Source organism: Cottoperca gobio, chromosome 5, assembly GCF_900634415.1.
Source record: "Cottoperca gobio chromosome 5, fCotGob3.1, whole genome shotgun sequence".
In the NCBI taxonomy this organism is placed as follows: Eukaryota; Metazoa; Chordata; class Actinopteri; order Perciformes; family Bovichtidae; genus Cottoperca; species Cottoperca gobio.
This window is the reverse complement of record NC_041359.1, coordinates 15,326,533-15,351,414: the sequence shown is the minus strand read 5'-3', so window position 1 is coordinate 15,351,414 and position 24,882 is coordinate 15,326,533. Positions and strand designations below refer to the sequence as shown.

Here is a 24,882-nt window from a genome sequence, read left to right as displayed (position 1 = left end):
CCCAGACTCCCAGTGCTGTAGCCGGCACCTTTCTCATTAGCAGCAACGGGAGCAACAGACATGCCGCTGTGCTTTGGTGGTGGAAACTCCTGTTCCTGTGAAGATTCAGACAATGGTCTGTTAACTCTGCTGGCACTCACGGAGGAAACACATAAGATCTACCTAAGAATGGCAGGTAATACTCTTAAACCTCCGCTTAACACTTAAATAGGAATGGACTGAAACGGTGTATTTACTTTCGGGTGAGTAAATCGAGGTAAAAGATCCCCTGACTAGCTGACTTGCTTTCCCATCATCCCTTGAGCCACATCCGAGGCCACAGGGATACCATGCAACACTCTCCCAGCCTCGACTGCTAGCCACTGTCACCATGACAACCCCCTTGAAGCTCGACAGGGGGTGGCTACACGGACCTGCTTGTGAAAAGCAAGTCTGACAGAGTCTCCTCTCTTTCTCTCCATCCCTCGCTCTCTCCTTCCTTCTCTCCCTGATTTGTACCTTATTCAAAGCTCACCCGGCTTTGAACCATCTGCACCGCTCTCGTCTCTGTTCTATCTCTAGGTTTTTCTACTATTTGTGTCAGAGTGCTGTTTGTATTTCAGGGGCTGTGCAGCCTTCTTCCCATGCATTTTTAACAATGTTTTCTTGAAAAAGTGAAAGAATAGTTCATTACTTAGCTTCTTTTAGGTGAAGATGTTTCAACTGTAAACCACGCTTTAGCTGTCGTATTATCCGATTGAATTGGCATGCACCACACGACCACAGTATTGATCTTCATCTTCATCGAGAAGTTATCGTCAGTGGTCGATAGCATGAGAGTTATAAAATGAGTGTTAAATAATGTGGGATAATTCACACCCCTGATTCTGAATGTAGAAGGGCTCTGTGAAAGAGATGGGGTTTCCATGGAGACGGGAGGAGACTGTGTCTTCCACATTTCCCCCTGCATGTTAGCTTGAAACACACACACACACACACACACGCACACATTTGCAGTGGCTCAGCTGTAGTCTCTCCACCTTACATCACTTTTACTTTGAACAGCCTCATTTATCTTAACCTCCTACATCTTGCCAAAGTGAATATGTTGTATCGTGTGGCTCTTCCAGGGAACTACTGCCAGTTCAGCTTTCTACAGAAATGCATAGATTTAAACTGGTGACCTATGATCATGACTTTACTTATCTAACATTAAGGCTACTGCACTTTGAACCCCCTTGTATGTGTCTTATTGATTGGCAGCTCCTTCTGCAGAAGGTTTGAACTCTGTAAATGTGATGATTAGAGTCATAACCTGCACGTGAACTGCAAAAGACAGTCTGAAAGTCACATTAGCGTGATTGATTTATATCTTTCTGACCACTGGATTATATTACATTTAATTAAGTTACATTACAGGCCCTATGACTTTGATTTAACTCTGAGTTTATTCCACATATATATGCTATATTCTTTTGATAACATCATTTTTCCAAGATTGAATGTATATGTCAGAGTATTCAAATGATCATCGTTGACTGATCATTCAATGATGTATGCAAGCCTCTACATGTTATTTAGCTCTTAGTGCTCTTAAGCTCTTAAAACACTACATACTTTGAGGTAGTAGAAAAGTCAGGAAGAAGCCATTTATGGGGCCTTCGTCAAAACTTTTTCTCTAACTCCTGCAGTGCTCGCATGCACAAAGTGCACCACAACCCCATACAGTAAACTACTAATGTAGCTAGGAAAGCTATGCCTGGATCATCCATCTCCTGAATGAATCCCACCTCATCTCCTCTGCCTCTCAATTATTCATGCATTTCAGATGAAGAAGAGAATCCAGACTCAACATCTATATTTAAACTCTGACTGGTCCGTGGTGGCTGTATAAATAGAAACAGTATAGGGTCTGGTCTGGCACACCAAAAGAAGGCTGTCTTTATCAGGACCTCGGAGTACGCAGCATTTATTGAAACGAGATGAAAGATAGCTTAGTCACTTTTTTTGTTGAGGCATTTCTGGATTGAAGCAATATTACAGAACTGTTATGGCAGTTAAGACAATTTGTGGAAAAGCTTAACTCGTTTCTGCTGTCCATTAAATGTCTAAGGAAATGTCATAGCATATAGAAAGTACCAGAAATATAAAGAGGCAGGTCTATCACATTGTTCAGGGATATTGCCTCTATATTGTCTAATAATGAATGTATGACGCAGTTCACGCAGTCGTACAGTCCAGGATAGTTTATTTATTACAGAAACCAGAGAACGTCACACACTCTGCAGACAGCAGCACAGAAGGAAAATGCAAACATGAGAGAAGCATTGATTTGAAATGCAAAGAGAGATGCAGACAGAGAAAGGCACACACCATCCCTCCACACACACACACACACACACACACACACACACACACACACACGTGTACACACAGTCAATCAACAATGATGCCTGAATAGAAAGGCAGCTGCAAGTCTCAGGATAACAGAAATGACAGTTGCCATGGCGATAATGACAGTGAACTTTTTAACGTTTTAGTGACGGCAGTGAAAGGGAAATCAAAAGAGAGAAATGGAGAAAGAGAGAGAGAGAGAGAGAGCATACACACATTCAAAAACAGAGACACAGAGAAGACGTCCTGGAAGATGTGAATGGCTCATATTGTATTCACAGTGCAAGAGCAATACAAAGCAAGATTACTTTTAATCCTGAAGTCAAACACATGCTTACTGCAGATATTCTACTTACTCACAGTGTAACATTTCACTGACTCCACATTTCACAATTTGTGAGAGCTCAGTGGCCATTCAGTGTCATTGCTGTTAATCCCTTTAAGAGTTATACTCAGATTAACATGCAAATCCTCGGTAACTGGACGGATTTTTGCACTTAAACTATTAAACAACTATCCTGACTGTGATGCAGCCGGTCAGGTCAAAGGGGCCAAGTGAGAATATATTGTAGCATTCCACAAGAATCAGCACAATATGCATGTACAATGTGCAATTCAATTACTGCAGCATGTACAGGAGGCTCTGTGCTCTGCTAATGTAAATACATGTGCAAGAGGATAATTAACCAATCACAAACCCCGCCCCCCTTAGTTACTGTTGCCATGGCTGTGAAGCTTTCCACTCCGTTCTCACATTGCACCAATAAAGTTTACAAAACTTTGACAGATTTGCCACTCGTGATTCTTTTGTATTGTCCATGTCTGTGATTTCAGAGAGAGGGGGAGCAGTTGTCAGCGTCAACATGAGTTGATGAACCATGTTGGAAAATAAAGAAACTTTGTTCTTGTATTGAACTCAAATACTTGTAGAAGTAAAGTTAGGCCAGGGTTGATGAAGTGAAAACATACCTGTATCCAATAGAAGCAGAGCAAGTTACCATCGTTAGCCTATCCATTTTACAATGTTTTAAATGCTCCTTATCCTCAGAAGTAGCAGAATGCTAAGCTAGTAAGATTCATATGCTAACGTTCGCAGCTTATGCTAGAGCAGACACACTGTTTAATCAATTCCTAACGCTTTTGCTTTTGTATTTTTGGTTTTGAAAACAAAAGATAACACCCTCCAAACTAATTAAAAGCTATCACTTTCACTACAGCCCCATGCACACTGCTAAGGCATGTTGAGAACTACTAACCTAGACAAACCTTCCGTGCCTAGTTACGGTTGCTAAACTATGATTGGACAAGCACAGTTCTGGGAGGGGCTTAGCGAATGTTCAATTTGAATTTAGAAGTAGCATTAGTAATAATTATAAAAAAGAAAAAAAAGAATGCAAAAGAAATACTGCAAGTAGGATTATGTGTATGTACAAGGGGTGTGTGTATGACAGTGTGTGTGCCTGCATTGGGCTTGTGTTTTGAAACCTGAAAGTATTCCCAGGCCAAGTGAAAGCGCTCATCAAGGTGAAAGGCGTCTCGCACCAGTAGTCAAGTGCGCTCTCCCCACTCTCACAATTTTGACTTGATGAAGGTTCCTCCTTCACTTTAGTGGATTCTATTTATACCTCTGCCCTTACCACTTTCCTCAAAGTCATTCCTTGACCTTACCACACAAGCTTCACCATGGAGAGAAATCCTCCAGAGAGGAAAGCTGCAAATGTTACAACAGGCGGAGCAGCTTCTGGACCTGAGAGTACTGATTTATAGACCCTGTTGTTCTGTGCACACATGTTAAATACTGGATAGGGTGAGCAGGGGGTTGCATATCACAGTAATGGTGATGTCGCGTCTCTGCATGGCCACGGCCAGCGGCTGCCTCAGGGCCAGTCTGCTGTGTTGTGTGTGTAAGAAATTGTAAGAAAAAAAGGAAATTAACAAACATAAAAAAAAAATAGTTACCTATACCTTTTACTGTATATACCATGAATTGCATAGCGCAGACATTGAAGGTCACAATATACTCCTCAACACCTCAGAGGCCTGAGCCTGTATATCAACTGTAAGTATCAACTCAGAGTACATCCTAAAATAAACCTTTCCACATGGTTTAACTGACTGAAGTGGTTATTTTCTTCTTCATTGGACAGTGTGCAATGGAGACAGTGGGGAATGACCTGTCACAAAGGTCCCATATCAGAACCATATATCCATCACGGTGTGCATCTTCAGCCACCATAATTTGCCTGAATGTCTAGATGAACTTATCATTTACTGATTTCCTCATACTTATAGACGTGGCAGCTATGATTTATAGATTGTAGTGTAAATTACGGTGGCCCTGAAGGTCAAAACACAACGACATTTCACAAAACACAGAAACATTAACTCAAAATGGAAAAGGTATGTACGTATCTGACAATGATTCCTCGTTACTGATTGGATGTACTAGTCTGTACGGAAATACTTCTTCTTCATGCCTAGTGCTGGACTGATTGGTTACGTTTGTTAGTCTGTTCTGGCAGACTGGAAACATTGCGGCACATTACTGCTTCTCATCTCATAGGACAGGATGATAAAATAATATAAAGTAGTGATATGCAAAAAGAAACAGTATGTACCGGTTAAGCCTGTCGGACGTCCCAGGGGTCATGAATCCCCGACTTGCCCCACTTACTGTATGATCACTGCCCACTCGCTGTACGGCTCACACCGGTTGTCTGGTACTGGTGCAGTTGCTGATGTCTCAGGACGAGTCTGATCACACTGTGACTTTTACAAACAAACAGAGAGAGTAATGTTCGTCTTCACCAGCGTTTTGTGGGGTTTGAGATGAGAAGCAGTAATGTGCCGTAATGTTTCCAGTCTGCCAGAATAGACTGACTACTCAGCAAAAGTATTTAATCAGTTCAGCACTAGGCATGAAGAAGAAGTATTTACGTTGGTCGCAGACTCACAAACATCATTGTCCAATACATATCTCCCTTTTGCGGTTTGAGTTCATTTTTGTGATTCATTTTGAGTTTTTTGTGTTTTATTTTATGTTATTGTGTTTTGACCTTCTTGGCCACCGTAGTAAACTATAAAAATAAAAACTATTCAATGTAAATCTATTTCTAGATTTTAATTATATCTTTGTAAACTTGGCATAAGCTGGCATTTCCTTCTTCTGTATTTTGTTTTGGTTTTAAAATCTTCTTTGCTAACTCAAAGACTGTGTTCAAGTCTTTGAACTCAGTTGCTCTCCCTGAGGTTTCTTCCATTTTCCCCCTTTAATTGCAATGTTCTTTTAGGAAGTTTTTCCTTGTGCGGTGCGAGGGTCTAAGGACAGAGGGTGTCGTATGCTGTACAGTCTGTAAAGCACACTGAGACTAATGTGTCATTTGTGATATTGGGCCATACAAATAAATTTGATTTGATTTGATGATAGCACTGTTTTACTTTTAATTATAGGCTCCTCATTCTTCGAAATGGGACCAGAGGGTTTCAGCAACACAACACAGTCTTACTGATTGCAAAACAGCAAGCACACCTTTCAGGAGTGGCTTGTTGCTTGTGTTAATTTACGATTGACCTCACAATCATTGAGAGGGAGCAGAAAACTATTTCTGCCATGCTCACTCTCCAGAGTTGTGAAATAAAAAAATAAAACATTTCAGTTTGGAGGTTTTTCCCTGCTTGATGTTCTGAAAAGGGGACAAACGACATCAGTGTTTTACATTGTACCGGGTCATACGCTTGATTATGTATATGTGTATGATTCAACAGTTGTGTTAGTCATTGATGACACGCTCCTTGAGGGTTCGCACCCATTTGGGAAAACTTCAATATTAATCACTCACTTACTGATTTACAGATCATACTTATAAGTCTATGAGTAAGACTGCATGTCACTCCAACCGTGAGACTAAAACTACCATGTCTTGAATAAAATATACTAACTACTACACTGCCAAGGTCTCCATTTTTCATACAGGAAACACGAAATGCATAATGTATAAGGCTTCACGTTGATTCATGTTATTCCCGATGAACAAGTTGGCATCTGTGTCCCAAAATGACTTTGTTGCAAAACACGTGGCTTTTGAAACAACTCATGATGACAATTAATTTAGAAGATTTGGGTCTTCGATGATGAACTTTTGTTTTCTGCTCCCATAGCAGAAACAAAATACTAAGCAGATGCTTTTATTCTTTTAGCCTCTGGGAATGTGGGTGATTGTCCCACATGGGAGCCTCGTCCTTTAGAATTTAATCTGGTCCGAAAGGCATTGACAATATAAAATGGCTAATATTCTTCATGAAAGATTATCAAAGACTTTCTCTCAATCACAAAGTTTTCAGGTTATCCAGGTTGAACTGTTTCTAACTTGCATTGATAATAAATAACTAATATCTAAGTAGTAGTCTGGACAGCTGAGTATTCTATCTCTAAGTTATAACATCCTTTTTCTATATAATAACAACACAGAACTCTTGTCCCTGAATAAAAAGGGGAATGCTAAAATTATAGTTTTGTAACCATAAGAATATGTTGTTTTTTCATAAATACAGCAATATTACCGTGTGTGATGTAAAGGTCCAAACAGCATTACCTAAATTTCACCTTAAATAATGAATTAAGGAATTGTTAATAATTTGGAATAGGGAAAAATATGAAAGAAATGATTGTTGCTTTTCTTTAAGGCTCTACAAACGCAATCCATGATGCATATGAATTCTCCTACATGTAGGAACCAGAAATGTGAGCAACACCACGACGTCATACACTGACAAACCAGAATTTGAAGTGTTCTTCACACAGGCTAAAGAAGAGTGAATATTAAACTATCATCATCTGCTAGATTTCCCTTAGTCATAAACCTACTTCTTTATTCTCTCACAATTTTACTGATTCAGCCTCTGTGTCTCTCACAATCATTTTCTATTTCATTTTCACAGCACCCAACTCTCCAGATCTCTTGATCTATCGTTGTTTTTCCCAACCCTCTTTGCACCTCAGGCTTCCTTCTCATGGGGACAGCGAAGTCTTAGTGTCTTTCCAGTGCACACGTAACAGCTCAACTCTAAATTAAATGAACAAAGAAGCTGTCGAGCTTTGCAGTGGCAGTGCTCTATTCTTGACCACCTCCACTTCTCAATCCCAGAGACGTTTCTATGGAACGAAGATATATTCTGTACATCATTATTTTCTTCTTTTTAACACATGTATGCAAATACCTGAACTGCAGGATTGTTGCTCCGATGGCCATGGTCATGGGACTTATAACACACCTATGAACTTAAGTCACCAAACAGGTAGAACAGGTCCACTGGTAAATAGAGCAAAACGAACAAACTGTCCTTATTAAAACCGTATTCTGCAGTAGAAATATACTACAGCTGTGCCTCAGCTCAAGCCTGGGAAGCTGAAATGAAACTACAAATCCTGAACTATCCTCTACAAAATGCACAACATGGCTTGCAAAATACTCAAACACGACTCAACCACTAGAGAAGTCAGACCTCTACACATTAACAGTGAATGAGCATAAAAAAAAAGTATATCACAATGTTAATATTCTCAAATTCTCAACAAAGTTGATCCAATCTCCACCGTATGTGAAGAAAACAATGTTCTGAATACCTACATCATGGCATAAGAACAGAATGTCGAAGTCATAGCCTCTGAATTGCGAATGGATTTGTAATGAGGATGCAGGGAGCCATATCTCTGCATTATAAGATCATGATCATAATTGCTCATACAAAACCTTTGATGTGCCACAAATCAATCCACACAATGTGGTCTCATTTCAGCTGGTAAAATAAACTGCTAAGAGTTTTGTTAAAAAGGCTCTTTGTTCTAAAACAGTCTAAAAGCAGCATCTCAGCTTCCTACACTTCAGCCCTCTAGCCTTTGAATATACATGTTTACAGGCTCTGTTAGTTATTTCACTGTCACAATTTCTTTGTTATTAAAATTTTTGACACACATATAGCAATGATGTAAGTAACCCCATTAATTGGTTTACTCTGAATGTCAGTCTTAATCTCACAGGGTTTTCAGTCTGTTTGAGTGTATGTGTGTGTGAGTGTGTGTGTGTGTGTGTGTGTGTGTGTGTGTGTGTGTGTGTGTGTGTGTATGTGTGTGTGTGAGTGTGTGTGTGTGTGTGTGTGTGTGTGTGTGTGTGTGTGTGTGTGTGTGTGTGCGTGTGTGTGTGTGTGTGTGTGTGTGTGTGTGTGTGTTCGTGTGTGTGCATGTATAAGCTTGTGTTCTCTTAACAGTGACAACTAAATCTATCATGGGTGAGAGCTGTTAATCAATTCCTTTAGCTCACCTCTGATAGGCAGAGAGACCGACCGGCATGAAAGCAATCGTTGAGGCACTCAATCTCCAAGTACACATGATCCCAGCTATATATCTCTGCATCACAAAAACCAAGACAACACAGACAAACAACCTGGGAAAGTCTGATATGTTATTTCTCCCCAAATCCACGATCTAGCACACATTTGTGACTTGAGCATGTTCTCTGCCGCTTTCTGCCAGAGCGTTAGATGAGATACTTGATACTCACTGTGACACCTATCCTTTTTCTCTGAGGTGTTTGTGACATATAGTGCTTAAAGGTTCAATATGTAAGATCTGCCAGAATATTCCAGAATTGGAATATTTTTTTAATGTGGGCATTTGATGTCATTAAGTCAACCAAGAAGAAATAGTTTGACTGCTGGAATTATTGGATTACACTGTACAGATAACTGTGTCATGATGATGGCTTTGTATCACCTACAGAGGCAAAGTATTTAAACTGAAATCAACAGTGTGCCAAGAACGGTGCCTTGGGGTACACCACAAACAGATGAACAGAAGTATTACAACAGAGAAGATAACACGTTTATAACTGTACTACCCACGTTTAAGTCTGGATGATGGGGGAAATCAGAATGATGAATCTATCAAAAGCGGCACTGAAATAAAGAACTTAGAGGAATTTTAAAAGTTTGTTTTCTTTGTTAAAATGCATGGTATACTACATCATTATGTTAATAACATTATAGGGCACCAGCCGTGTTTTTTGCTAATAGTTTTTATTGGGTTTGTGGTTAATATACCAGTGTTCATTAAATAAACAAAATATGACGCCCCAGCGAGCAGCTAGACTGCGACTAGAAAACAATGTCCTGATGCATCTTATTAGAAGATGTGCCACCTCAAGAGTTTTCAAGAGACCAACCTCTCTAGGTGATCTTTGTTCACTTGGTTGCCCCGCGTGCGGTTTGCTGTGATCACACATAACGAAACAAGTGGTCCAAACGAGCTAAGTGTGACTACACCCCAAGACTATCTGTCAAAAGACTTTGGTGACCTTGACAAGGGCCATTTCAAAACGTTAAAAACAACTCAGAGCTGGATCTTCACAAGGATACAAAGGCTAGGCTGAACCTGTGCTCTTTCCAAATGAGGCCGTCTCCTACCAGACACAAAAGTGTTGATAAGGAATGCCTGAATACTCCAACCTTTGTAAAATTATTTTTGGGATTTGTACAAAAGAAAGCTACATATGAAACATCCTTTGAAATGGGAAAAGAAGTGTTGGTATTTCATGAGATACTCAGTCTAGAAACAAAGACTTAAAGTGACCCAGCCTCTAAATTGGGACACAGCCTTCTAGTCTTGTTTTTATGACTTCCTATTATCCATTTGACTGGCTATGATTTTCCAGCTGTCAGAAATAGTGATTGATTATTCTGGTCGCATCATGACTTGGATTCTGCTGCAGACTGATTTATGAGTAGGAATATCGCCAAACTGCATTTATATGTCATCTTAAGTGTATCATGAGAGGAGCAAAATTGGAATTTGTTGCCTGCCATCTGATCCACAATAACCCACTGACGGAAAAGGAACTGGTAATTCTCCATTTTCTGATTTACAGAGGACAAATATGACAGAAACATTCATGTTCGTCTTTGGTTTCTTCTGTAATTTAATTGAAGTCAAACCTGGATTCAATTTTTCTGCTAAGCATCAAACAGAATCTTAAAAATGTTAGTGAAGAATATGGGACTATGGGACTATTTAAGGTATCTGAGCTCTTCAGTAATGGAGGGAAATATTTTGAATCCAAATTCCAAATGTAACATTGTACTGTAGTAGCCTAATAATAAGGAGATTCATATCTTTAGCTTTTAGGTTACTGCTTTGTTTGGTTGTTAAGTGATAGTGATAACATTTATGAGAAGAAACAACCCAAATATGAGATGACATTACATAAATGTCACTGCGGGTAAAAAAAAGGGGCTTTTCTTGGCGCCAATCTTATTGTTAGGCGCTGTTTGCCTGCAGACAGACACAATCTTATTCTATGGTGACTCAAATCTTATTTGAGCTAGAGACAGACAATGCTGTGGCTTACAAAGAATGTAAACAGAGAGGGAGGGAAGCTTCAAATTGGGCCGGGAGTCTCCTGGAGAATAATTAACGTGACATTTCCCTGACATTTAGTCGGAGGTATAGTGGAGGAGCCTGAAGAAGGGGAGGAAGGAAGCAGAGATATGAGCCAGTGAGGAAAAAGAGAGACAGGAAAGATGACAGAGCAGAAAGAACACAGGCAGGATTTTACCCCTGCCTATCTTGACAAATATTTCAGCTACTACTTGCTTACTTGTGCGGTCATTAAAATACGTGTGTGCGGTTACACTCACACACACACACACACACAGAAAAACAAAAAAGACCTACTCTAATGTCCAGTACCCACTCCTTCAGTGGTGATACAATTACGTATACTGTTGTTGCTTGGTAACCACTTGTTTTATGCTCAGCTCTACCGTTCACGTGCTGTTTATGGGCTGTTACACACACATTTCCATATCTGACCCCGGATAGAAGAGCACAGCTGATGAGCTAACACTGTGGTCAAAGATGGACCGCTCGACAAGCCCACAGTGTGCTCCAGCCTATTAACAATGACTACGACAATACATCAACCCCTATCATTGCTTTTAGTAGTTTGGTCTGCGGTTTCACATTGCCCTTTTAAGCTAATTAGGAATTGATCAACTCTACCCCTTGCTGTGTCAAGGTTGCTCTTTTTTCTGGCACGCCATCCTCCGCGATAGGCTTGTAATGATGCCAAAATAAGAGACAATTTTTTTTTAAATGGTAAGCTCTGCACCCACATATTAATTGGTGGTTATTTAGAGCTATAGATGATTAGAAAACAATATGCACAAGCATTTTATTGAGCACCCAGCACTGAGCACCCATCTTCGTTACGCACTTCACAACTGTTCTCCAGTGATGTTTTGATAAATTGCAGATATCAGGGTGCGATAATGGAGACAGCAGCGCATGGTCGACTCAGAGTGGTCATCTCCTTTTTGTAGGCTGCAGCTCTAACACAATAACAATTGATTTTATATCTCTTAGATTCCCATGAAGAAGACGTTTCACTGACAGACTCACAGCACTCATCTCTGTCTCTGCTTGTGGGGTAGCGCTGACAGTTCACGCCGCAAAGCAGCAGCCAGCAAACACTGCTAATAGGTTCATTTCCTATACGTTTCCCGAACAAGGCACTCCGCTTCCTTTTAAAAACAGCGTGGGAAAGAGACAGCGTCCTCTTTGATCACTCCAATCCAACCTAGAAGAGTGATCAAAGGCTGCTTATGTTTAACACTGCTGTGGCCTCCCAGGTTGCAGTTGCAGGTGTGGTTCTCTGAGAGGCCTGCTGAGGGCCAACTCTGTCTTTTTGCACCGACTAAACTGCTAAGCACACCTTATAGAAGTCACTACTCAGGCATGGTTTTCAGATAAGGAACTATTGCGCAGTAAGGTGAGCATAAACATATAATTATGACTGGGGGCATTTAACACACAGCTGTTACAAACAAAAAATGCAATGTTACATGCTCATTCGACCAAATAATGCATAATATTAAACACACGTGGGTTTTTAAAATCACAGCTGCTTTGCTGTCACTTTTCTTTAACCTAAATCTTTTGCTAACAAATTGCTTGAGTATGGTCTGACATGCTTTCTTAATGGACTTTAGCATGAGATAGACTTATACAAACTAACCTATTCTGGGTTTCTAACGTTTCTCTATTACTGAAGTTGTTTGTTGAAATATGCTCAATAATGACATGTCACACAACCATCTATTCATGATAAAATCATCCTCTATTAATAAAAAAGTGCTTCTCCCAAGCATTGATTAATCTGAATGATTCAAACAACCTTAAATCATTTCTGACTTGTTTATGTGGGCAAAGATATAATTCAATATTCAGCCTCCTGCAGAATATCTCAAATTCAATTGGCTCAGAGTGATGCAGGGTGGGGTTGTGACAAACAAACAACTAACAGAATATAGAGGACAATCAAAATAAATTACTTATATATATTTCATGTGAGGACAGCTAAGTTAGATTAAAATGATTTGTTAGTGCATGACCAGAGTAAAGGCACAGTGTAAGCATGCATGTGTGTATGTCTGGATGCTTGTGCATTTGTACATCTGTGTGTTTGAAGGTGTTTTTTGTTTCTGATGTTTCTGCAGTGAAGAACAGATAAACACAGCCCACATATGTTCATAAAAGAGTTAATGAGCAAGGGACTTTTGTTACAAATGTGGTAATAGAAGCATTACAAGAGGTACAGATAATGAACATAGTGTCATGTTTTAAACAGTGATGCATCCAGAGAGCTGCTTTCACTGTGAGACTAAGTATTTTTTTCTAGTTCTTGAACAACGATAATGGAAGATAATAGCACACACATCCCACACTGATAAATTACATCCGCTGACTTTTTCTATTATTTACACTCTTTACTTTGTGTTCCAACCTAGGAGCAATCACAACATGAGTAAGCACCAAAGCACAACACACAAAGATGTCCTTAATTGAGTCATTTTGTGCAACTGTAAATGTCTTTTAAAATGTGTTAGTAGGTCTGGAAAAAGGGGCATTTTCACTGGTGCAAAACTTTTGTTTTCCTATTTTGTTTTCCTCTGTAAGTAATGGAAATGACATATGTCCAGTTGCTCATATTACCGAAACAAAAGCTTAGCAGTACACAATTTCATTCAAAGTGAAAGTGTGCTCTTGTGCACAGCATTTTTCTGATTGGCCTATTACTAAAGATTCAGTTGTCTAAAAACTAAAACATCCCATGTTCATTTCAAAATGCTACAAACATCCAATGGCAATTACTTACTTCAAGAGAGGGACTACATCATGTATCAATATGTCAAAAATATGCAGCACTATAAAACAAAATGAAGAGTCTGTAGCCATGCTAGCATCTCGGTAAGGCTATATTTACGCACAGTGGTGCTTTGAGCTAAATGCTAACGTTGCCATGCTAACACACCCACAAAGACATTTTAACATGCTGAAGTGAGCAGGTATAATGTTTACTATCTTAATTTAGCGTGCTATCATGCTAACATTTGCTAATTCACACTAACAACAAAGGATGGTGAGAATGCCATTAGTTTGAGATAAACGCTTGCTCCAACCAATGCCACCCCCATCTCTTACACCCAACATCCAATGACGAGTTACCTTTGCTGCAACAGATGAGCCGGGCTTTTCCAAGAGGTCCCAAAGTTTCTTTCGTTTTTCGGCACAGCAAGTGTTGTCAAATTCTTCTCCCTCTCTGTCTTTCATGTTGTCGGCCTCTCGTTTGAGCTCCTCATTCATTTGCTCCTTTTTCTGGTGGTACCTCGCCTGGCAACACGACTCCAGGTAGATCTCGTCAATGCCCCAGTAGTCGAGTTCTTGACTGAACGACAAGGCGCACATTTCTTCCATCATGTGCAGCTTACCTGTGCGGTAGAAGTTCAGAATTGACGTGAAAGCCCCTGGATGTCGGTCAAAAAAGTACTCATTCTCCTCGAGGTTGTAGTCATCGCACACTTCCATAAGAGATTCATGGGTGTTGCAATCTCTTAACTTTCCCAAACGTGTTCGTGGTAGCCTATCTAACGTTCGCCACAAGACCTCATGAGGGAGGCCCCCAACATTCAGCCTGACTCTGCGGAAACATGACTTGCTGCGAAGGATGTCCACCGGTTCAGGTGGCAACGATGATGTTGAGCGGGAGCCAGCTTTATTTAACTCTGCCAAGGATTTCTCCATGATGACTTTAGGTTGAGGACTCAGGCAAACATCCAGGGCTATGGACTACAGTTGGTCCTGTTTTCTTTCATTATTGTATCTAAAGGATTAAAAAAAACAAAAATAAATCATTAGTATTCTATGATTAGCTCCAAATGTCAAGTCCCACACATCAATCATTCGACTCTGAACCAATATGGTGTCAGGCCTGGGCCCCAGGGGTAGTTTAGAGCAGTGGTTCCTAACCTGGGGGCCACGAGTCAAGAGGTATGTGATGAATCTGACAGGCCACAAGAAGATTTTCGAAGAAATTAAGAAAATATAAATATATTTATTGTACAAACCTATTTTGATTTGTCTAACTTCCTAATATTTGCATTTTCCTTATGAAGAATTGGATATACAGTAAATTCAAGAATTGTTTTTCAACCCTGGTCCTACTCGGTTTATCATCGTCCCTGATTAGAGTGATAGCATGCATAAATAACTGCAGGGTCCTGAAGACCAGATTTCAAAATCCCTGGTTTACAGGGAGGAAGGCCAGTGAAAAAAAAGATAGAAAAAGATAGAAGCATACTATACTTTCAAGACATTTATGTCTTGATATTATCACCACATCCACAGTATCAGATCGTTTGAAATATCTTTTATGAATTCTTAAATTCCTCAATCAACAGTAAACGTACACTTAGACGGGAGTTCTAAAGACTTCCTGTCAGAATTGAAAATCATTGATTTAAAGCCTCTAGGGAGGAAAAGACAGATTAAATGTATTATTATTATTTTACTAATGATTACTGTTATTGCAACATCTGTGTCGCACTCCTTAAATACATTTTAAAAAACGTTCCTGTCATTAGCTAAACAGTTATGGGAAGAAACATAATTGAATTGAAGCCTCACTTAATATTGTATTTGTCATCCAAACCGACTTTTACCAAAACTCTAAAAACTATTTTAAAACATCTTGTAACCAGCTTTGAACTGCAGGCTTCTGTAGACAATAATTGAAAATCACTGGTTTCCTGCATGAGGAGGGAAATTTAGCACTGATGAACTGAGTTATCATCGCTGGATTTTCACTCATCCGTTGCTGTTATCACACCATCTATAGTATGTATTCTTTGAATTCTTTTTTTAATGATGTCCTGAACCTACAATAAACATACCCTAAGATGTGGGTTCTCGAGATGACTCACTCCTGATAGCAGTCTGCAGAATCTTACATTTCTATTTGGGGCTAAGAAAAACAATATTTGAGAACCATGACTAAAACCTTGTTGAATACTAAAACTTTCAAACCAACTTGCACTGACTTGTTTATTTTTTTAGATTACTCCTCTAAGGTGACTGGTAGAATATTATTATCAACAATTACATATTTTTCTTAATGAGTGTCTGTTTGTAGTTTGTCATCTCTATAATTTGGGTTGATCACTGCTCATGTGACGCCCATGCAGTGCTGTGGGTGGGGACACAGGACACCACAGTGATGAGTGTGGTACAAAGTGAGTGCTGTCCACTCTGGTAGTGCTGAAACACCAGGAAGTGCTGTTCACTGGCTGAATCACTGCGAGCTCCCATGGGGGGGTGGATACATCATCTCCTGACAAAATATGTCCAACATCATTCATTTCTTAAGACGTGGCACGAGCTGCACATTATTACTCTTCACTATTTGTGTGTATGTCTGTGTGATGAGAGCTTGGGAGCCCAACAACACCTCGGGCCTGCAGATGTGATAATTGATCGTTGTCACACAAAGTTTCTAACACTTCACCAACACAATTAGCCCTGTGCATTACAACTTGCATTACTAAACACGTAGACAATACAAAATACATGAACACAGGATGTATGAGGAAGGACACATTATTATGTCGGCTTTTGGACATACAATAACAGGCTGCAGGGAAGCAGTGAAAGAAATGTTAATTTTGAAGGAGCCTCCACCCTCCTGTTTCATTGAAACAACGCTTCGATTAAATAATTCAGCAATAAAAAAAGACACCATAACAAACAGCATTTCTCCCTGTGTTGCCTACACACTGTACTGTTATGCGCAGCTAAATTGAGACTGTGAATAAGCTCATTGTGATGTTTAATCATCTACAACTGCAATGTTGTGAATGCAAATCCTCCATCGTTAAGCATTTCTCTGTTTTCCGGAGGCTGCCTTGCTCCATAATGGTGCAATTGTTATGCATAGTAGTCCTATTTGCTACTGATAATCTATAACCATTGATTGATAGGTTACATATGATACCAAGTCAAAAGATGGAAATAAGCTTAACAAATACCGTAGTGAGTTGTTGTCATCCTGCACATAATCAAACCAGCACGTACCCCTCTGTGAACAATCAATCCGCAGGCACAAACGAAGATGAAGCATTAGCATTTAAAAAAAAAAAAGGAGGCGCCGTTATTGGTTTACTATTGCCAGGGTCTAACCCAATCCATTTCCCCTTCTTCTGCCTCCGACATGGCAGAGCGATCCTCAGCACGATCTACTGCCTACTCGCCGGGTTCCCGCTCCGCATATCGCACCAGTGTTTCGCCCGAAGATCAACAAGTATGCCGAGAGCCCATTCGGACAGACTACCTGTGTTTCCCAGTCAGCTGTGTAAGGAGGCGCCGCATCCCTCTGACGGTGGATCCATGGCAGCTCAGCGCTCTCTTCCACATCTTATTAACTCATTCAGCACCGCGCTTTGACGCCTGGGTGTATCACTTAAAAATAATGGCCACTATTGTTGTGTTCAGGCCGGGGTGTACTGTTAGAAAAACACACAGTGTAATAATAGTACACATAAAAAGATGGGTAAGTATATGTATTATCTCGGGTCATGATGATGTGAAGGCACGGAGCTAACAATATGAGCCAGAATTAAGGAAAAGGAAACGGTGCCCATTCAACTGATGAATGTGAAAAGAACCTTGTAGTGTCAAACTTCGCACAGACACTATTATGTGCAGTGCAGGTCTCTAAACATCCAATAAGCTAAACATATTTTTGAGTGGAGGGGGACAAGCTAACAAATGTTCAAGCAGAGAAAGCATGGAAGCAAAACAATAAAATGAAAGTGAATGAGAAGATATGTCAGGCTTACTTAGTTCTTCATTTTTATTGCAAATATTAATACCAAAAAAAGATGCACTGAGTAAATATAACTAAATACTAAATAACTAAATACTAAATACTGAATAAATAGTGCTACAGTACATACTTGATCAATCAACAATTTTACAGTTATATACAGTTACTCAAATTATCAAATCCTATTTGCATGCTGTGTCCTCTTCAGTCTGTATCGGACCTGCAGATCTCCGTCCGGCTGGAGCATCCCAAAGCCGTAGCGACTTGGATTAACTGGTGGCATTTTAGCCTCCGGGTCGCACATCTCCAGATCAAGATGGGTCAAGAGCAAGTACACAAATCTGGAGACACAAGAGGCGACAGCAGTTTAGAACAGGCGACAATTGCCCCTCAATAAACACGACTTATTAGATAATATTAATATTAGGTTTCACACATTCAGTTAAATGTACAAATGATGTGAAAGTCCCTTCAAGTAAATCTACCAAACTGATATAAACAACACAAAGCCTAAACATAACCTGTTCCTAAAGCAACGTTAACTAACCTGCTTCCTGGATTCTTCCGGATTACAAGCATCAACCTTTCACCTTGATTGATATCTATCCATTAGCCTTAGCCATTTTCATAAAGTTCATTACGGAGTATAAACAATTATTATACAGTTTGTTGCTAATAATGATGGAGGACATGACGATATTCGGGGGAATGTCCTGTGCTGGTCTGATAATTGGAATGAAACTGCAGTAAATGTATAATAATAATAATAATAATAATAATAATAATAATAATAATAATAATAATAATAATAATAATAATACATCATGGAAAGATATAAATCAAAAAGAAAAGCGGATGTTTGCACTCACTGTTTAATGGCTGTAACAGCAAACTCCTTCCCAACACAGATGTTAGTCCCTGCACCCCAGGGCATGGTGTAGTACTTCAGCCTTTTTCCATCTTTGTAGAATTTATCCTTCACTGTCATATCATTTAAGAAGCGATCATACTGGAAAATCTGTTAAGAAGAGACACGAAAAATAAACATGAAGGCATGAGATGTGTTCATTATAATATCATGCAAATGCACTTGATCATATGTGTCCTGCTCCAAATAACATGTAATTATCACCTCGAACCATTGAAGATAAACACATTATGAACATTGGGAATTGATCTCGCTCTCTTGCTAGTCAACTCCTACTATTTGTAGGAATTTAGCAGCTCATCCCAAAGGATGTATTCTGTCTGTTTAATCCTGCCTCCTTAAGATTGCTTTGTGCACTATAATATGGCTTAAATATCACAATGGACGTACACAACTATATGTATCCTGACGGTGGGTGCTTCTCATCTGACTCAATGTTAAATGACTACAGTATCTCATGCACTTATCATAAGAACAGTTTACAGTGAACATGTTTGTGCTGTTAATGCTTTGATCGTGGACGCTGGTAGAACACACACAAGTACCTGTGGTTCTTGGTGTATCTGTGGGTCCATTTGAGGGCTGAGGAAGGGGAACAGACAAACTATGTCCCCTTGTCTGAGGTGGTACTCCTGTCCATTGGCCATGTGCAGGATCTTGTTCTGCACCACCTCTCTGCGGATCATCACCGCAGCGGTGAGCCGTAGGGTCTCGCTCAGAACGCTATCTGCAGAACAGAGAGGACAGCAGAGTGGATGATGTCAGAGGGGTGTCAGTGTGAGTTAAATCAGCGGTGCCCTCTGGCTTAATTTGGAGAGGTACAAACATTTGCACGGATAAAATGATTATGTAACTGAATCCCAGGGCAAACCTTTATTGTCACTGTGATTGTTTCAGTGTGCTGCACTCATCTTGTTATTTACAACAAGTCAAATGAGCCTTTGTTTCCATCCTCACGGGAGTCGCTAGACCCCAAGTTATAAGAGTGAGTAAGTGAAAAGGTTCTGCAAGCAGCTGTTACGTACCAAGCACAGGTGTGCTGTGTGCTTCTGGCGGGTTGTGCTGTAGGGAAGTGTCCCGCAGAGTAAGGCCTCTGATCTCTGATTTAACTGCCTCCATGGCCTCAGGGTGAGTGAGCAGGAAGCCAAGGAGCCAAAAGGCAGTAGGTCCAGCATTGCACTGAAAGGAAAAGCACAACCAACTTAGCACAAACTCGGCCCTTTATATAAGCTTCTAGCATTCTGTATATGTGGACAAACAATGTGGAGATACTTTTGATTACATATTTACTTTTGGGAGTGTGATATTTCTCTCAGCTCTGTGTAATGCTGCTGTCTGAATATGACTGATATGAGAAGAAGTCAGTGAATCAGTCCACAGCTTTGTAGACACTGCTGTCAGCCTCTCGGGAAGAGACACCTGAGCCTGTCAGACGGTAATTGCTATGGGTTAAGGGAGCTGTTCTTCTTACTTCTGCACATCTCAGGTCAGCTCTCCATTGACAGGGCAAATACCCCAAAGCGACTAAAAAGGTACATCACAGTGACTTTCTGATCTTCAGATCGGCGAATCTGATGCCTCAGATCATGATATACGTGGTTACCTTAACCCAGAGTGGGGATTTTTGAAGGACTAGTTTGGCATTTTGGAAAATATGAGAGTTAGATGAGAATATTTATACTATATACACTAAGTAGTTACTGTAGTTCTAGTTTGTTCTTTTCACTTTTTGTACAGATTAAACAAATGAGATATAACGCGTTAATTAGTGAGCTGTAGAGGTGCTGGTAGGCAGTTTTGGTTACCTTCAGACAGAGCCAGGCTAGCTTGTTTCCCACTATTTATGCTAATCTAAGTTAACCAGCTGCTGTCTCCAGCTACATACTTAGCATATGCATAGCATGAGTGTTTTTAATCTTCTTATCGAACATGTGGCAACTCTCGAATAAGCATATTCCCCAGAATGTCCAAATTTTCCTTGAGGGTATTACTTGATTCGCTGGCGGCTGTATACTGAGAACACTTTCTCAAGATGATCAAGAATTATTTTTACGTGCGGGGGTGAGAGTGTACACACATTGACTCCCCTACAAGGAAAGTAACTAATAAATCTATTTTAGTCTATACTGTATATGTTTCCGTCAATAATATTGATTGATTAAAAATGAAAAGAGAGCAGCAACCACCAGCTTGTGCTGCACTCATGATCAGGAGGCTTGAGTGAAATCCTAGCATTGCACTCTGAGATACCTCCGTCTGCCGGTCACACATAGAAGCCACATTCACTCTGGCAGGTCCCACTGGACTCTCATCTAATGCCTCTATTCTCTGCAGTGGTGCTCCACTTTCCATCCCAGACTGCTCCAATATCCCAGCAGACATGAAAAAGCACAAGCAAACATGCTGGAGGAATAGTGGTCTTTCCCAAACCAGCAGAGCATCTCAAATAGCCTGTAGTGGGTGGCCTGGCAAAGGCTTCGGCTCCGTGTTCCTGGATGAACAATCATTGATCCAGTGAGACTGGCAGGTTAACAGAGGGCTGAAGATATTACAGCTCAAATGTAGCATAGCAGACATAAGGACAATCAAAACAGCTTGCTATCTCCCCCACCTGGCAGCACAGAGCAACAACACCATGTTGTTCTGAACTTGTCTGGAGTGGTGAGGTCGATGAAGCAACAATTCTGTATTCACACCTGTGTGAATACAGTTAATAATGGCGAATGTGAGCACTGTGGCCATTTGAAACTAAATGAACAAACAGTACTTGACACGAAGATTTATTGATGGGTGAGGTGAGAAGTTTTTTGCTACGAGACAAAGATAAGTATCCAAACAGAGTTTTATTGTATTGAAACAACCGTCTCTATCCATACACACAGGTTAAACAACATCTCGGGTGGAGCTGCATTGTCAGCAGTAAAAAAAAACATATTATCAGCACAAATCATGCGTGAGAAACTATGTACTTTCAGTAGGGAATGGCAAAAAAGAGGAAACAACCTCCCATGACTCATGCAGTCATCTAACGCACTCATCCTCATGTGTAATTACTTAACCTCAAACAAGATAAGGTCATGGAAACTGATTCACATTACCATAACTGACAAAACTCCACTCTGAGTTACAGGTTGAGGCAGGCAGATCTGAGTAAGAGGCAGAGAGGAATCCACAGCGTCTCACTTCTGCATTGTTGGAAGGCTGAGCACCGAAAAGGAATTCAAGCATGCAGTCTGGGTGTGGACAGTTTTCTATGTTTGGGGGGAGGGGGGTAGGGGGGGCAGACAGTCAGACAATAAACAAGCTCTCACCTGTGTGGTCCACAGCTGCAAGAGTAAAGCTCTTTTCTGCATTTCTGCGTCTACTCCCTCCTCCTTCAGGAAGTGACGGTAGCTCTGCTGCCAGCAGTTTGACTCTGACCCTCCGCTCAGCCAGTTTGGGGACAGCAGCTCCCAAAGTCGCTCCCGGGATATGTTTGCCATTTTCCTTTCCTCTGTTGAAGATACGACATAAATTCATACATACCTTACTGTGTGCTTTATAGACATCAATTCAGATAGGAAAACAAAAGTAAAACATTTTTACTTCCATTCGCTATTGTGCAGCTTACCTCGCTTGACTGAGGAGCGAGCCAGTTTGGTGAGAAGATCGTCAAACTTGCGGAACTCATTGTACACTGCCGTAACATTGTCTGGCTTCTCAAACAATGTAAGATATCCCGCCCTGATGAGCACAACAATAAAGTTTTATTTCTTCCGTCTGTCACTCCTGGTATAATACACACTGACACAATTTGATAGACAGTCTTTGGCTGGGTTAAAATGCTGTGTGTCACCTGAAGAGTAGGCTGTAACAAAGGCTAAAGAGTCCGTCCTGTCTCCACTCTGAAGGGATGCAGCCTTGCTGGTCGCTCAGCAGCAGGTTCTGAAGGTGAGAGTTCATGGAGCCGCTGAGTTTGGAAAGACCGAGACCTTGAAAATGCCTGAGGAAAATAATAAATACATATTTAGATTTGGAACACAGATTTTCTCTTACCATTTATTGAACCCTAATGTTAAAAAGCATGCATTAATTACAGTTCCATCCATTTCCTCTCTGCTGTCGGTTTGATGCTCTGCAGCTGCAGACTGAAGATCCTTTGCCTGAGCTGGTTTCTGTTCCGGGTGAAGTCCAAGCAGACTGTGTCATTCATTACGGCATCGAAAGAGCTCGGGTCCAACAGCACCGTCACAAATTTACCAGCAACACGGACCTGAGAGGACAACACCTTAGTTATTCCAAAATTCATTGTTTTCAAATGACATTTTTTACACTCATAACTCATATTATCAATCCTTTTCCATTCTTTGTCTTTTAATTTGAAGCTATGTGGAATGGCAAGTTTTTTGCTATAAGGATTAAGTGAAACATTTTGTTCTACATTGGAAAAATAATGGCTTGCCGTGGCCTTTGCACTACTAGATATATTTACATTAAAAGCAGTATGGGGAACTAATTAACTTGCCATCACCACACATGTATAATGATGTCTTGTTAAAATTGACATTTTGTTACCGTCATGTGAAAACCTGACTTGAATTTCATATCATAAATTAGATCAGTTGACAGACGTGTTGCTCCACTATGCAAAATCTTATCTGACCTTTTGTTTCAAACCATTACATATTCATTTTACTCCATTTTACAGTCCAATGTTCCTCAATCTCAAAACAACTTCTCATATCCTTAAAAAATGCCATTGAAAAAAAGTACATTGTAGTTATACTGTGTTGATCCAAACTTACTGTGAAGATATCCCCATGTTTGTCTTTCATCCGGGCCAAAAACTTTGCGGCATCTTTTCCAAACTCAAGAGCATGCCCCAACCATGGAATGAAACCTTTGTCCAGAGGTGGCTCGTTTTTCTGTCTGTCAAGTGCAAGGAAACTTGTTAAAATTACAACAACTTGATCGTGTTAGTTTATTCATTCATTCATTAATGTCTGAAATGCACCTTTGTCAATAATCTAATATCTGCAGATATCAACATATTAATATATGACTTTACCTTGTGCGAGTTGAGTAAAGGAAAACTAGTATAAGCAGTAAGAATATTGTCCATAACATGTTTCTGTAAAGTGGGATACTTGTCCTGTCCTGCAGATAATATATTCCATTGCTGCTAGCAACTCACTTATATCTTTGAGCCCCGGCTCAACTGTACCTAGCACTTTTTAGGAGGCGTGGAAAGGTGTGGCTAGTGACACAAAGCGTTACACAACACTTTGGAGAGCTTGTCAGACACCAAAAAAAACACCACATCCTGAGTAAGTAACAGAAACTGAAATTAGTCAAAATGTCACTTAACTATTTTTACTATTTAAAGTTAAGACAATTCCATAACACGGTTAAACAGCCAGCACAAAATCCTTCTTTTACATTACGTACAGTGCATGGAAAAGCCCACTGCTAGAATATTTCCCATCAGTGACATCATTGTGGTTGAGGGACTCATGTTTGATTTCGTAAAAACAAATGTCATGGCGCACATATTTCATGGAGGGTGTCATAAAGTCGAGTTCTCAATGTTTGTTGATGTGAATTCTTCCTATGATAATGACAACATTAAATTTCCCTTTAACAGAGTGAATGACTATTTGTACCTAACCTTAAGATGACTTCCAGTCAGTCAGCTGATGACTAGTCTCATACACTGAAACCAATGATTAATGATGATTACCCAATTAAAGAGCAATCGCTAGTTTTGTTTATGTGATACTGTGATTCAGCTTATATTCCTACTAGTGAATGAAAAGGACGAATGACCAATTTGCTATACCTTACTAGATATAATTCATAATTCTTATGATGCATATGGGATGTCTTTTGCCATAATTTGGCATATTTTAAAATGTTTTTTTTCTCATCTTAAAACAAACAGTTTCCAGTAATGCTATTACCGTTATTTATAGATAGATAACTTTTCTTTTTCTTTTTGATCTCAACATAATACATTTCTGACTATAGTAAAGTTCTGAACATTAGTACAATTTGTTACATTTTTTTTTTTAAGCAGAAAAAGAGGACTGGAGCAAGTACTCTGCTACAGCCTGCACATTAGACAAGATGGGAGCTTGGTGTACCAGCAGAGGGTAGTCATGCACTTACAGTAGACTCACCTTTCAGCAGCTGGAGAGAAGTTCAGTTGTGGACACTGAAGTAAATTCACCTCCAATGAGAATCGTACAGCTCAACAAACATCCCAAAATAAATTCCTCGACAGACACTCTCCCTCGAAAATGACAAGTGAACTAACATGCGGCGGAGCTTGACTATCAGTTCATGCGCATGAGTTAAGAACTCAAGCGATATTATCTGGTTACATATGACACG

The 24,882-nt window shown here is 40.0% G+C and overlaps 2 protein-coding genes across 2 annotated transcripts in view; both read right to left on the bottom strand.

Moving 5' to 3' along the window:
• The window catches only part of kcnb1 (potassium voltage-gated channel, Shab-related subfamily, member 1), a 31,775-nt gene extending 14,922 nt beyond the window's left edge, over positions 1-16,853 (bottom strand). Inside the window, exons 1-2 of the mRNA XM_029431773.1 lie at positions 16,786-16,853; positions 13,931-14,585 (exon numbers count right to left, since the gene is read on the bottom strand). Coding sequence (XP_029287633.1) covers positions 13,931-14,506 — 576 coding nt within the window. The 5' untranslated portion in view covers positions 14,507-14,585; positions 16,786-16,853. The remainder of the gene's footprint in view (positions 1-13,930; positions 14,586-16,785) is intronic.
• A 742-nt stretch (positions 16,854-17,595) lies between these two features.
• ptgis (prostaglandin I2 (prostacyclin) synthase) lies at positions 17,596-23,694 on the bottom strand. The gene is made up of 10 exons (XM_029431889.1): positions 23,558-23,694; positions 23,295-23,418; positions 22,587-22,762; positions 22,346-22,492; positions 22,121-22,233; positions 21,822-22,003; positions 19,536-19,689; positions 19,056-19,237; positions 18,452-18,600; positions 17,596-17,923 (listed from the first exon to the last, which is right to left on the bottom strand). The coding sequence occupies exons 1-10, from the start codon at positions 23,614-23,616 to the stop codon at positions 17,758-17,760; spliced, it is 1,452 nt and encodes a 483-aa protein (XP_029287749.1). The 5' UTR covers positions 23,617-23,694; the 3' UTR covers positions 17,596-17,757.
• Positions 23,695-24,882: the final 1,188 nt, after the last annotated feature.

Coding starts and splice junctions, on each gene's coding strand:
- ptgis (XM_029431889.1), bottom strand. CDS start 23,616: ATGTTATGGACAATATTCTTACTGCTTATACTAGTTTTCCTTTACTCA. Junction 22,234..22,345: donor TGTTACAGCCTACTCTTCAG/GTGACACACAGC, acceptor TGTGCTCATCAG/GGCGGGATATCTTACATTGT. Junction 19,690..21,821: donor TGCAGCTGTGGACCACACAG/GTGAGAGCTTGT, acceptor TTTTCCTTTCAG/TGCAATGCTGGACCTACTGC.